Source organism: Apteryx rowi, unplaced genomic scaffold, assembly GCF_003343035.1.
Source record: "Apteryx rowi isolate R43461 unplaced genomic scaffold, aptRow1 scaffold_20, whole genome shotgun sequence".
NCBI classification, from domain to species: Eukaryota; Metazoa; Chordata; class Aves; order Apterygiformes; family Apterygidae; genus Apteryx; species Apteryx rowi.
In genome coordinates this window covers 5,551,886-5,565,735 of record NW_020448308.1, presented here as the reverse complement: position 1 = coordinate 5,565,735, position 13,850 = coordinate 5,551,886, and the positions used below count along the sequence as shown (strand labels likewise).

General features: G+C 43.9%; 1 protein-coding gene across 3 annotated transcripts in view; it reads right to left on the bottom strand.

Annotated features, from left to right (window-relative positions):
* Positions 1-13,850, bottom strand: part of TSPOAP1 (TSPO associated protein 1) — an 80,890-nt gene that overhangs the window by 40,831 nt on the left and 26,209 nt on the right. For all 3 annotated transcript variants that reach the window (XM_026063685.1, XM_026063688.1, XM_026063686.1), the window contains 6 exons: positions 8,451-8,558; positions 7,392-7,475; positions 4,072-4,161; positions 3,187-3,309; positions 2,663-2,767; positions 2,250-2,300 (listed from right to left, as the gene is read on the bottom strand). In XM_026063685.1, coding sequence (XP_025919470.1) covers positions 2,250-2,300; positions 2,663-2,767; positions 3,187-3,309; positions 4,072-4,161; positions 7,392-7,475; positions 8,451-8,558 — 561 coding nt within the window. The remainder of the gene's footprint in view (positions 1-2,249; positions 2,301-2,662; positions 2,768-3,186; positions 3,310-4,071; positions 4,162-7,391; positions 7,476-8,450; positions 8,559-13,850) is intronic.

Genomic DNA, 13,850 nt, shown 5'->3' with positions numbered 1-13,850 from the left:
AGCTCAAAACCCAGCTTTGACATGATTTCAAGCAGCCAACAGCCTGCTCAGTCATGCACCCTGCTCCCAGGTCAGGAAAAACAAGCGAAGCTAAGCTAAGCTCTATTCACCATTTTTCCCAACAAAATTCTAAACTGGATCCTTGAAATTAGGCTGTCACCTTTTTCATCTATGAAGTATAAAAGGCAGTTGAGACTCCTGTGTCCTCATTCACTTTGGAACCACTACTAAGTTCTTTCACCCCAATGTCCATAACTCTCAAGGTCTTCTTTCTAAGCTGCATCAGTCAGTCTATATATGGCATCTCTTCACAGAGAAATCAACCCATACCTCTACTCACCCCCTGACATCCTTATCATAGAATCACAGAATAGTGGATGTTAGAAGGCATCTCTGGAGATTGTCTAGTCCAAACCCCCCTGCTCAAAGCAGGGTCAGCTAGAGCAGGTTTGCTCAGAGCCTTGCCCAGTCAGGCTTTGAATATCTCCAAGGAATGGAGACTACACTTAAAACAATCATGTGGCTGAACTCTTCCAACAGGGAAATGCATCACACCCATTCATCCTTGAGATGATATCAAAAAGCAATCCAAACACGTTTAAAATGAGAATATGTAGTGTAGGCACCCCCAAATTCCTAGGTCTATCCTACACTGATGCCCTGGAATGGCTACAATTATACTTAAGTCATTTAAATGACTGCCACTCCACATTAAACTAGTTTTTAATGACAACTTCTCTTTCTTCTGCCCCCTGGTGTCACTGACTCATAAAGCATCTCTGTACCAGCAATGTGGAAACAAGAATATTTAACTGATGAGGCCCTCATGGAACAGCACAACCAGCCTCTCAAGCATAGAATAACTGTCCCCTTCCTCCTCTACACAAGTAGCTGTCCAGTTGAAACCAAAGAGGCTGCTCCAATCCTGCAATGAATTCAGAAAACACTTGCCAAGTATCAAATCTCTCTTCCCTTAAATGTTGCTAAGAAGCCAGCTAAATGCCAACCGACATATAAAAGGCAGATGTATCAGCCCAGTTCTTGTCTTTGCAGCCAAAAGTAGCTGCCCAGGAAAGAACTTGGGAACAGGCAATACATAATGTCACATCCCCACGACATTCTCCCAGCCTGCAACAACTTCAATCCCACCTAGTAGGAGCCCGGTACCCTGGGGATCTCACAGCCCAGACACAGGTCAGGCCCACTCAAAAGAGATGCTGTTTGCAGCCATGGAGTAAACTCCTCAATCAAGGACACTTACCATCTTGCCCTAGTGATGTTGCAGAGTCTCCTGGGCTCCTGACAACCACAGAGCTCTTGAACAGTGGTGGACAGAGACAATTCAGTCTGCCATCCGTGACTGTATGTCACTGTTACAGACAGGGCCTTGGCCTCATTAACATGAGACTTCACTGTCATCCAGGTGTACAATGAGGCACCCTGCTTAGACTAAGGTGTTTTTGCACTCAGAAAACCTCAGTGGACCAAGAGCGCAGAAGGTGCTCCCTGTGCTGTCACACCCAACCCCACTCATAGCACTGGCTTCCCTCTAACACACCAAGTTCAGGGCTTGGTGCTTTGCCTTTACAGCTCCAGGAATTCACAGTCAAGGTTTCTTCGAAGGCCATCTTGATATACACTGAGACAGTGCAAATTGAAAGTAAGATAGCGCTCATCACGTCTCCCAGCCTGCATCATTAAGTTGTCTGCTGCCACGGCAAAGTCCATTCTTTACGGATGTCAGAGAACTCACACAGCTGATCCCAGACTAGCAAATAGCACAAAAGAGCTGCCTTAGACCTCATTACTTGTTATGTTGAGGCAAAGTCCATGTTTCTCCTTTCTTCATTAATAAATAGCATAGAGTACACATACACAAAAGAAATATCAAATCACATGGACACAAGTATTCGTCCTCCCTGCAGATGATCCTGGAAAAGACAGCAGGCAGATCAGAGGTCAGCTACTTATATGCATCCTTGAAAGAGGTATTGGGCACAGTCTGAATGAAGTACCCTAATTCAAGGACTGAACAGGCTGGAGTTGAACCTCTCAAAACTTTAAATCCAGTGACTACTCTGCCAGCACAACTGATACTTGTGCACAGCAGCACTATCTTGTGACAGACCTACACTTTACAGCATTCTGCACAAGAATCAATAAAATCCAGGGCATCGACAAAACTGACACTACGAATAGAGGATACCAAATCTGCAGCCCCTTATCTGTCTTGTTTTCTTTTGTCTTACCTCTAGAAGCTGTACTGCTCCTTCATGTTCCCTTTTTGCCTCTGCCTGGGCCTAAGAAGAAATAAGAAACAGAGTAAATAAGAAAGCAGCCTATCTAAGCTCACTTCTAATAATACTATCGTCACCTTGACAGACACCATTATAGATTTAAAATGCTGGACAGACTGAAGGCATCTCTGATCTATGGACAAAGAGTAGTGAGAGATCAGACTTGTCATTCATGAGAAAAGCCCCTCACTTTGCAGGTAACAGAGTTCCCCTAGACAAAGACATGCTTCCCTGGGTTACTTTATCTGGTGAACTCACACATACCTCCTCCCTACACCGCCCCTCCAAGGAGACATGGTGCAGGAGTCCCATCCCTTTCCAGGGATTCAGAGAGTAAAGTGTCCATTTTCTCACACGCTGCATACCTGCTGCAACCGTCTGACTTCCTCTTGTTTCTCCTTCAGGACTAGCAGTGCTTCCTTGTGCTCAACTTCCAGCTGCTGCCTTCGCTCAGCCACATCTCTCATGTGCTGCAGAACAATTCACAGACAGTTTAAGGGCAACATTACTGAAACATTGTTCTGTGTCCCATCACAGGCCACAGAATCAAAACATGGCCTATATTTCACATCATCCTTAAACAGAGGAGAAAGAAAGAACATCCTACCACAAGCTAGAGCAACACAGTCAAAGAGCTTAAGTCAAATGCTTAAATGCTTAAATCGGTGATGGCCACCATACTTTCCCTCCCACCCAAACCCTTGCAGCAGCCTTTCTCCAGCATCTCTGCCAACCTTGGAAGGCCACGTCCCAGGGTGCCAGCACAGAAGAATCTCCAAGGGAAGCACAGATGCAAAAATTGGACAAAAAGAGCAAAGAGACAACCTGTGCCATCCAAAACAGCACTAAGTATCAAAACAGTCCTTCCAACCACATGGGTCTTACTGACCTTCAGCACCTGCTCTAGATTCTCCAGCTTGATTTGGAGTCCTTGATTCGTCTGAATCACAGAATCTCGTTCCTTAGTAACCAAAACAACCTGCAACTTCAGGTCAGCATTCTCAGATTCAACCTGGAAAGAAAGGCTTGCCAATTAGCACAAGTAGCCATAGTCATTATATAAATAATAGAGGACCATTTATTTTCACATCTCAATAAGCTGTTTTGTAGACCTGATTCCTAGTTGTGATGATACCAAAACCACAAACCTCCTCTCCCTCTGACTTTCATTCAAAACAAATGTTCATGCATTTGTATCTGTCCTTCATGTGATGAATACTTATTTGCACATACAGAACAGTGGAAGTATCCTGCCTTTGCCCCAAGACCTGAAGCTTTTGGGTTTTCCACCCAGCAAGTGCAAGAGCACTTGGGTGGCTCTCTTCCCTGCCCTCTAAGCTCTGCCCCATCATCAGCCAACACACCCCTTTTGGGGGATTACAGTAAAATGCCAGAAGTGACTGTGACACTAACATGTCACATGCTCCATGACGGGTTCTGCTCTACCAGTGCCCCAACCAGTGCACACTGCTCCCCACCCACTGTCTTTGGTTAGGAACTCATTATCAAGTTATTTTAGGTAGGCAAACCAAGTATGAACTCAAGTACGGGCAAAGCATCTCACTTGAGCCTATGGAAATTCTATAATAAACACAGGGCAGTTTACTGCTCTGCTTGCAGTTACCATGTGGTATCCAGGACAGACAAGTACACAGACAGGCACCCAACAGTTACTAAGCTGGCAACCTAAAAACCTACTATGCCAGTAAATTCTTCTCAGCCAAGTTTTACAGAGCTAATGCTCCATCTAACAAACAAAAATACTGCTTTTTACCCGTCCTGCCCATCCAGCCTTCTCGTTTAGCTGCGAGTTTTCTTCAGCCAGTCGTGCATTTTCACTTTGTATCTCCTGCAGCTGGATCTCCTGTCCAGAAATAGCAGGTGTTACTCTACCAAGGTCCTCGATTAATCCCCCTGCCACCTTCTCCTATGGAGTGTCAAACAGGCAGCTCCACTGCTCCTGCTGACTGATGGTGCAGGATGCTGATGTGATGCTGCTTGAGGGGTGCAATGCATAAGCATGCAGCACTGCTCAAACAGATACCAGCCCCATATCAGACATTCTCTTAAGTTTCTTCTTCCATTTCTGTAGCCCCAAAGCCCAGAGTGAAAAAGATGTTTCCTTGTCTACCTCACAGCTCCAAAGCCACATCATTTAAATGCTGCTGTCCAGAACTATCCCCCATCTCCACCTGCAATCTGCCAAGTTTCACTGTTTATCTTCTTGACAAATTTCAGTTAAGAAGGAAAGATTATTTGGAATAATAAAGCTAAAAAGAGTTCCAGACTGTAAACTCAATAACAAGAGTTTTAAACGGCTGGGTCTAATTCAAAAACCAGGATTCAGTCTGGAGTCAAGAAGGCAATGTGAGCCAGCTATCACTCCACCTTAGATAACAGTGTCTCTGAGCAGGCAGGAGACTACAGACATATGGAGAGACTTTGCCAGGTCTAGCCCATCTGCAGAGGTTTGTACAGCATCCTTTGTAGGCCACTGGGGAAATTTAAGTTTCACAATCACAATCTCCACATAGACACACACACACTCTCCTCCACCCCAACACTTTACACATATCAAATATTTCCTGGATATCCCAAGAACTAATTCCCTGTGCTGGCAAAGTCTCAGTCCCAGTAGTTTAAGATGAGTTGGTCCCTTCTTGCTCTTGAAAAGCTACTGTCCAACAACTCTACATCCAATGACGTATTTATTCCTTAAGGATCCCAAAATAACCCAGACCAAAGGTGCCTCTAGCCCAGAATCCTACTGCTGACAGTGGCCAACAGAGGTTGCCTAGACAGGAGCGAAAGAGCAAGGCAAGCAGGCAATGATATTTCCCCAGCATTCAATACTGTAGCTCAGGGACTTGCAGCTCATGGGAAGTCTCCAAGAAGCAAAACGAGTTCCAATGAATTTTTTATGCTAAAATAAAGAAGCGCACTCAGATTTGGCCCTACCACGTAAATCAGCTTATAACAAAGACATTATTCCAAACAGACTCAACAAAGAAGAGGTCCCGTACATCATGTTCCTAACAGGATATTTTTCTTCCTATTCTTGCAACACGTTTCACTAGGAGTGTGGGCAGAAAGCACACTGAACTTCAGCTTCACTCTTAATATGATCCAGGTCTGGCTGAGTACTGTGATGGACAAAGACCATCCTATCCAGCTGCTTAATATGTGCACTCTCTTTCCCTACAATCAAAAGCTAAGCAGTCAGTCAGCTCTACTGAAATGTGTCAGCAAGGAAACCTACCACAGGGACGCAGAGGAGGGACAAGACATAACCATGCCTTGTGCAGACCATAAAGACACAACTAAGCCTTGGAGATGGCTACTCTGATGAGTGGCCTGCAGCTCACATAGGGCAGCACAGATCTTCCCTCTGCACTACAAAAATCAGGAAAACGAACAGAACTTCTCTCAAAGCATTTCCCTAGAAGACAAACATTAAAATGATGTCTTTTTCTGATAGTTGACTTGTTCCATATCCTAAGGTGATCTGGAGAGCAACAGATTTCTGAGACAAGCGAATCAGACCAAATGCTAACAGACAAGACCCCGGACTGAAACCAGACACATGTACACTCCCATTAGAAAGAAAAAGCCTGACTGCAAGTTGCTGCAGACCAAACACCCAGCCAAGGTATTGATCACAGAAGGAAAGACTGTTCCAAGTAGCTTGGATTCAGTGGCAACAAATGTGAGTGTGAGACCCATGGCAAAAAAGACAAATTGTACAAGTGGCACTGGAGAAAAGCCCTACTAGTTTTGGCAGCCAGACTGCAGCTCCTTTCTCTCAGCTTTTTGCCATGACACAGTGTTGAAGAAAGAGCCATAATCTGACCTGACTCATGGTATACAGATGCACGTAAGTGTGACTGAAGTCTCAACAGCAAAGAAACTAGCCAGAGAGCCAGATAAGTAAATAGTTTTAGACTGCTCCTGAAGGGTAAGACAAAGCAAGGACATTCCTCTGGCATCTTGAAACAGTGGCAAATGCTATGAATTACAGATTGACACTGTAGATAGACACTAGCAAGTGAAGACACAAATGCCCAAGAATAAACAATTAGGTTGGGTTTCACCTTCTCCAACGCAAGATCTACAGAGAATACGAATAAGGTAATTAGTGGATAAAGACAGACTGCTTGGCTCTGATGGTTCTGTCCTTCTCAAACCCAGGGCTACATTCATTTTCAGGCAGATGCTAGACTGGAAAAAAAAAACACAAAAAAACCCCTTTAATTTAAGCTCTTTCCAACACATTATATCATGTGAAAGGCAGCATTGTACCAAAAGTAGATGAAGAATCAGCCCAGTATCAAAGGATAAAACTGCTTTTGCAAAAATATGGGAATTAAAAGAAGCAGGTAAGATGAACAATAAGCGCTGTTGGGAGTGCAGAGAGCAGCCTAAAGCCAAAGCCTGGCAGGATGATTGTTGGAATGAAACATTTATCAGTATGAACCATATCGGAGACAAGCGATGAGGCAGGCAACGAGGCTGAGCTATGCCTTATGGGTATTTAGACCTGACCTGAACTGAGCTTTGAGCAAGATGTAAAACATCTATTCAAACAGTAAACACCCTTGGGTGAAACTAAACATTGTGACAATCACTAATACCACCTGTTACATTTGGACAATATGCTTAGCAAAATTCAAACACAAGGGAAAAATCCAGGTCCTGTGATATGACCTGCAAAACCTCCATGAAATTAAAGGGAGGCAGGTTTTCATCCAACAAATAAGAAGCACAAGGAAATGACCATAGGTATCTGTAACTACCATCTCAAGATGCAGAAATCTCATAATACTTCTCTGGAGTGCACGTGAAAACGGTAAATATCTCTCCAAACTAGTAAAAGCCATGGAGTTTCATCCAGTGATGAAACCCACAGCCAGCTGAAAGACTAAATAAACAATTCCAGCTTCAAGGGCTGAAGCCCAAAATTTGTGACACTGCTGAAGCTAAGAGAAAAACTAGTGACCCCTTACTGAGATAAACAGAAGAATATCCAAGAGGAGAATGCAACAATCCAACTTTTCTACAATTATGCTCACAATAGAAGGGAACAAAAATACTTACCAGTTCTTTGCATCTTTTATGCTTTTTCCTCACTTCATGCTCAAGGTTTTCACATTTTTTGCGCTTTTTTTTGAGTTCAAATTCCTGCACAAAAGAAGCACACATAGATCAGCAAGCCCATGTTCTTACAATGTACAAGAAATTCAAGCCCAGCTTCTCTGATCCAATGCTTATAAGCTTTTACTATTTTCTTCAGAAAATCTCTTTGTGACAAACACAAAGAGTTTAGAAATCCAGGGAGATTTTTAAAAAGGCAGTAAAAACAAAAACTTTTGAAGTCAAACAGCTATTTTTATGGCTCTTTCTTCTCTCCTCTGACCCTTTCAACGTTTGGAAACAGTTTTCTGTTTCCTATTTACACAGATTGTTCCTATTTGCATCACAGATGAAGGATGGGATGCGGAGGGGAAAAAAAAAAAGACAGAGCTGTGCAAAATATTCAGCTTGAAACACTAGCTGTGCTAGATCAACTCTTATTCTAATCCAAATGACATCTAACAGAGAGCAGACATCCTCTGGTTATGTACCTTTATTTGTATTTACTTGCTACCATTCTTGGTTCCCCAGATAGACATGAACTGCTGAACCTCAGTGTGAATTGTTCTTGTTTACTGGAACAATTCATAGGGACATATTCCTAACACAACATCTGTCCCACATTAGTCATACCTAATCCATGTTCTTATAAGACCAAATCCAACACAGCACAGAGACTACTGGTATGTTTCCCTCTCATTTTGTTCTGAAGTATTCCACTGCCAGTGCATGCAAGACTCAGCAAAACACCTGGAGCTGTCACACAGCAATGCCCTCCATGCAGAGAAGGCCTGCGCTTTGCCCACTAATTTTCCAAGTTATGCCTAGTCCAGGTTTCCCACTTCCACAAAACACTTGCACCTAGAAATACTTCTGCCCCCAAAATCTCTGCTTGGATTCCACAGGTTAAAAACCCAAGAAGAAGCATTGCACTCCATCTGAAAACAGGCTAGTTTCATTCTGAAAGGAAAACGTCTATATCTACAGTCCCCTCCTGAACCCACAGACAGGGCCACAGCTCACCAACTGCTGTATCTGCTGGCTACTCTCTTGGTCTGTTATTGCATTTTTGGGAGGGAAATTTTCATGTTCTTCACAGGTGGGTCCCAAAGGTAGCACACCTGGCTCCACCTGAAAAGGAAGAGAGATCCCAGTGAGCTCAGAGACAACCAGAACAACAAGGCACGCTGTGCACACCAAGGGAGAAGAGGCTTTAATGACAGTACAGCCTGGGTGAGCAAAACTCCACATGAAAAGCCCCAATCTTCTCTGAACAGCACCATTACACATGAAAAAAGGTGGATTCCATGCCAGGGACTACTTGGTCAGCCAAAGAGAGACCTGCACTGGGTATCTCCAGGTACCCAGAGCCAATTGATCCAGCTTGACTGATCCCGCAGTGCAACAGTTGACTCTAGAAAGCTCTCAAGCTGGAGTTCCCATTCATGCCTCATCTAAGGTTTCAATGAGAGGCACCAGCAACACCTTTCATGGACCTCTCCAAAGCAATAAAAACAATGGGAAAAACATCAGAAGAGAGGACATGACCCTCATGAACAGCAGAAAGTGGCAAAGGGGTTTTCAGTGAAGATTTCAGAATCCAAAGGGAGGGAAAAGCAGACAAGAAATTCCAAGAAATGGAGAATCCCATCTCAGAGGGTAGTTGTGAAGAACTGAAATGGCAGCACATGTGCTGTGTGTCTTATGTGTGCCAACACCAAATTAGATGAAGAGAGAAACTAGACAAATCCTTTATGGAAACTTATCCCTCTCACACCTATCTCCACTGCCACATTCAGACTCACTCATAAAAAAGAACAGCCAATTACAAAAGTACTCAAGAACCACTTCAGAAATAGAAATCTACTTAAAAATAGAGAAAAAAAATTCTGTTTTTTTTATTCAAGCACATGGCCTGAAGACAAAGTTTCACATGAGATTTAAAACACCTCATGAATTTTTATGCACTCTTCTCTTATTCTCTACACAAGTATTTAACAAAACGCCTAGCCTTTTAATTTGGGCTACAAACAAAACATATCCTTAATCATCTGACTTTTCACTGTCAACTGATACATTTGAAATGGCATTCTCTGCCTAGATAACTCCTTGACAGCAGGGTAAGGCCTGAAGTGAACGGAAGAAGGAGGGCTTTGATGTTGTTTTATTTTAAATGTTAGATTTAAAGTTACTTTTGATAAATAGATTTTAGGGTCAGGAGGTCTTTAGTATCATCAAAGCCAACTTCTAGAATGAACAAGTCCAAGGAACTTATGATCCTGTCTAAGCCTATGACCTTTGGTTGATCTCTCATCAGAAGTGGAATCTCTCATTTCACTTTGAACATCTACAGTATTGAGATATCCATGCTAGTCAGTCTGAACTCCCTTTATAGTCAGTCATTAGGACAATATCTAAACTACATCTAATCTAGTCTACATCTAAGTTCATGGCTCCACTGCAGAAAGCCAAAAAAACATAAGAGATTACGGCCAAGCGCAGGTTATCAAGATTTTCAGATTCTCTGCTAAAGAGCTAGTGCCTGAAATGTGAAAATCTTGAAACCACCATTCTGCAGTGAGCTTCAGTGATGTCAAACCACCCATGGAACCAGGTCAGCACAGGACTCTGGCAGCCCAAGAACCAAGCAGGGGCTGGAAATCTTGAGATCCTCCATCCAAGCCATGTACCCTCTGAGTCCTAGCCCTTGCGAGCTCTCAGACAAAGCTCAGACAAAGGGAAAACAAGATTTTTGCCAGTGGAACTACCCCATGGGACTAAGGCATCTAACAAGAATCTTGGTCTCACTTGGTGCCAGAAACGTTTCAGAGGGAATATTTAACTCTGGAAAATCCATATGTAAATGTTTCTGAGACTTCTTTTTCTTTCTTTTTTTTTTTTCCAAACCATCTGGCACAAAGTATGTTTCAAATCTGTATCTCACCCCGCCCTGAAAAATCATGCTCTCTCACAAACTGAAAATGTTGCATTTTAGTCAGCTGTAACAAAATAAGGTCCCAAGCAATGCTACTTGATGCCAGCTAGGGTTAGATACCCTTTGTACCAGTAACATATACTACGCTTAACAATTCAAAGTCATGCTTTCCTGCAAATGACTATGCAAGACAAAGCTGCTTGTTTGTGTTCATTTCCCAGTAAAAAGCTAAACAAAATTATTAAATTCCTAATTACAGACAACTTTATGATTGCACAGTGAAAAAATTACAAAATTAAATTAGCCCACATGAACTTAATTTTTCCCCAAGAAGAGAGACATAGCCTCCAGACACATGCTCATGTATTGTTATTTTCTGCAGAACCCAGATTCATCACTTTAATAGACAAATGGTAAATGAGGCTGGCACACATCATGAACAGAGCTGTGATCTGGAGTTGTGCCACCTCATTCACAGCAGGGACTGGAGGATGCTCAATGAATTAGCCAGGTGCAAGAAATATGTTCAACAATACAGTTAAAAATAACTGTACAACAGCTGCTTCCTACCCTGAGCACTATCCACGGTGTGTACTGATCATGGCAGAGACCCTGCAGAAGGATCAGGATGGGACTGCATGATTGACGACCATGTTCAGGTTGTACCAGTAAAAGTCAAACATGTAACAGACACATAAATACCTGTGTTCTGACAAATGACCTGGAAAGTTTAAAGCCTGCAACAAAGTAAATTAAAAATGTCATAGGCTTTCTAAAATGCTCTGGTTTTGGCACCCAGGAGGCACTCATCTCAATCCTGCCCCAAGAGAAAGCAAGCAGAGCACGCCTCTTTGCCCCCCACTCCTTCAAAAAACTTGGAAGGCAGCTGAGGAGGTGGCAGCGAAGAAAATACACTCTGCCAAAAGGCCAGACTCACAAGGAAGATACTTGACTGGGAATATGGATGCCCAGTTGTGCCAGAGGCTTCTGGAAAAATCAGTGCATAGCATAGTGCCTTAATGTACTGACTGTTAAAGAGAGATGGCGATCCTAACCCTCTACACTTCTGAGAGCATACATTTGTTAACATGCTGAACCAGCTCAAAGCATTTTTGCCAATGGCAGAATGCCCTGGAGCAATTGCCATCTAACTGTGGCTCATTCCTTCAGCTGTGTCACGGCAACTCTGTGCAATCTCATGATGAACAAACAGTGGGGAATGGGGTAAAAGGAGGTTGTTTAAGCCAACACTGCCACTGAAAGAAAACCCTGCTAAACTATGATTTGTGGCTACAGAGATAACCAGCACCCAAGAACCCCTAAATAAATAAGTAGGAAAATCAGAGGGAGAACACAGAAAAGGGATTTTCCAAGGAAACTCAGAGGCAAAGCTTATTCTTTAAACTTTGAGGGAGAGGGACTTCTTTGAAAGGGGATCTACTGCCCTGACACACCAAACCAGGGAGCTGGATAGAAGAGCAAAATCAAAAATTTTTTTTTTTTAAACTGTGGTAACTGTGTGCTTATTGCCTCAAGAGCTAACTTCATCCTCAATGTGACACCACGTGCACCCGGACAAACACAGCCCATGTAAACTGGGGCATTCTGTGTCACAGGGTTCAGCTATGAGACTGGAGACAGCCTCCTTGCTCCCCATTCACTATTGCTATCAGACTCACTTTTGTTGATATTTTTCAGCTAGAAAATTTTTGACAATGAGGACAGACTCTCCTGAAACAGAAAAATGAAGAGCAGCCATGAGAAAGACCACAGTGCATGTTCTTGTCTGACAGAATCTGGAGGGCCAGTTAAAAATCTAGGTATAAAAGGGCCATTCAAAGATAATGAGGACAGGGCAGAAAAACTAGAACAACTCTGTACATCTCTCTTCAACACAGAGGAATTTGGGGGGTGAGGGGTCACCACAGCAGAAATCTTAAACTATGAAGAATACAGCTGAGGATCTGTCTCAGGCAGAAACGTCTGCAGAAGCATTGTGGAAGCCAACAAATAAACAGACACAAATGACCAAGATTAGACAATGTTCACCCAAGAGCTGAAAAACCCTTCTGGCATGAACTAACTTCCTTATAACTGAATCATGAACTGCAGCATGCAACTTCTTACTTAACACTGCCTTAATACAAAATAACTGGAAGGTGGCGAATGTCAAAACTATTCCAGTGAAGATCTGGGGAAACACAGACCTGTACATCGGGCACCTGTTCTGTGCAAACTGATAGAAATTTTAACACAGACTAAGCAGACACTTAAAAAAAAAAAGATTTATTTGGAAAAAAAAGATACAGACTCTCAAATCCATCAGAGAGTTTCTAAAGAGTCAACAGGCAAATGGGTGAGGAAGATCGAGTAGGTACAGTCTGCTTGGGTACTCTAAAGGCATTCAGCTACAGCCCTCCGAAATAAGGATAAGAGGGAAGAGTCTCTCATGGATATATATCTAGTAAAAATGAGAAGACCAGAGGAGAGGCAGCAGGACCCATGCTCTCCAAGTACAGATGCAAAAAAGAGACGAAGGGTGAGGAGGACCTCATGACACTGAGAGATTACAGAGTACCATTAGACAAATAATGTCTCAATAAAACTCAATGCTTAGACAAAAGGCAAAGAGATCTATTAGGAAACGAAGAGAAAACCGCATTATGTCACTATATAAATCAATGACACACCAGCGTCTGAGATACTGTGTGCAGTGCTGCATCCCTCAGCTCAAAAATGACAAAGAGAATGTACAAAGGAGACAAAGATGATGAAAGCACAGAATAACTGCCACCCACAGAATCATGAAAGAGGCTAAAACTCTCCAGTATAAAAACAAACAAACAAAAAAGCTGAAGGACAGGACAGAGATCTGTAGAATCATGAGTGGCCTGGAAAAGGTGAACAAGGAATGAATTATTCACTGTATATATCATCTGTAGGAACCAGGGAGCAGTAAATGAAAGGAGATGGTAGGAATTTAGAGCAAAGGAAAGTAGGCAAAAGATGTGAAATTCTGCAACAGGATATTACGGGTACCAAAAACTTGCAGGGGATCCGAAAGGAACTGGGTAAAGAAATATCCATTGAGAGCCCACTGACCCCACGGCACCACCCGGCTCAGGAAGCCGCAGGGCTGGGGACACCCGGTGCCGGGGCTGTGGCGGCCTGGCCCACCTTCACGCTCCCCAGCAGCTGCCCGGCCCCCGCGCACCCACCGCGCGCCCAGCGCCCAAGCTGCTGCCCGGGAGGGGCGCTGCCCCGGGGCCGCCGGGGCACGACAGCGCCCATCGCGGCCCCCAGCCCCGCTCGCAGCCCCGCCGCGCCCCGGCTCCCCTCCCGCTGCCCGGGGGGTCGCCCCCGTTGCCGGCCCCCATCCCTCTCCCCATCGGCCTCCACCTCTTTCACGGCCGGTTTCGCGCCGGGGCGCCGCGGAAAAGCCTCGTCGCCGTAACCGGGGCCCCGAGAGCAGCGCGGCCCCGCGGCTG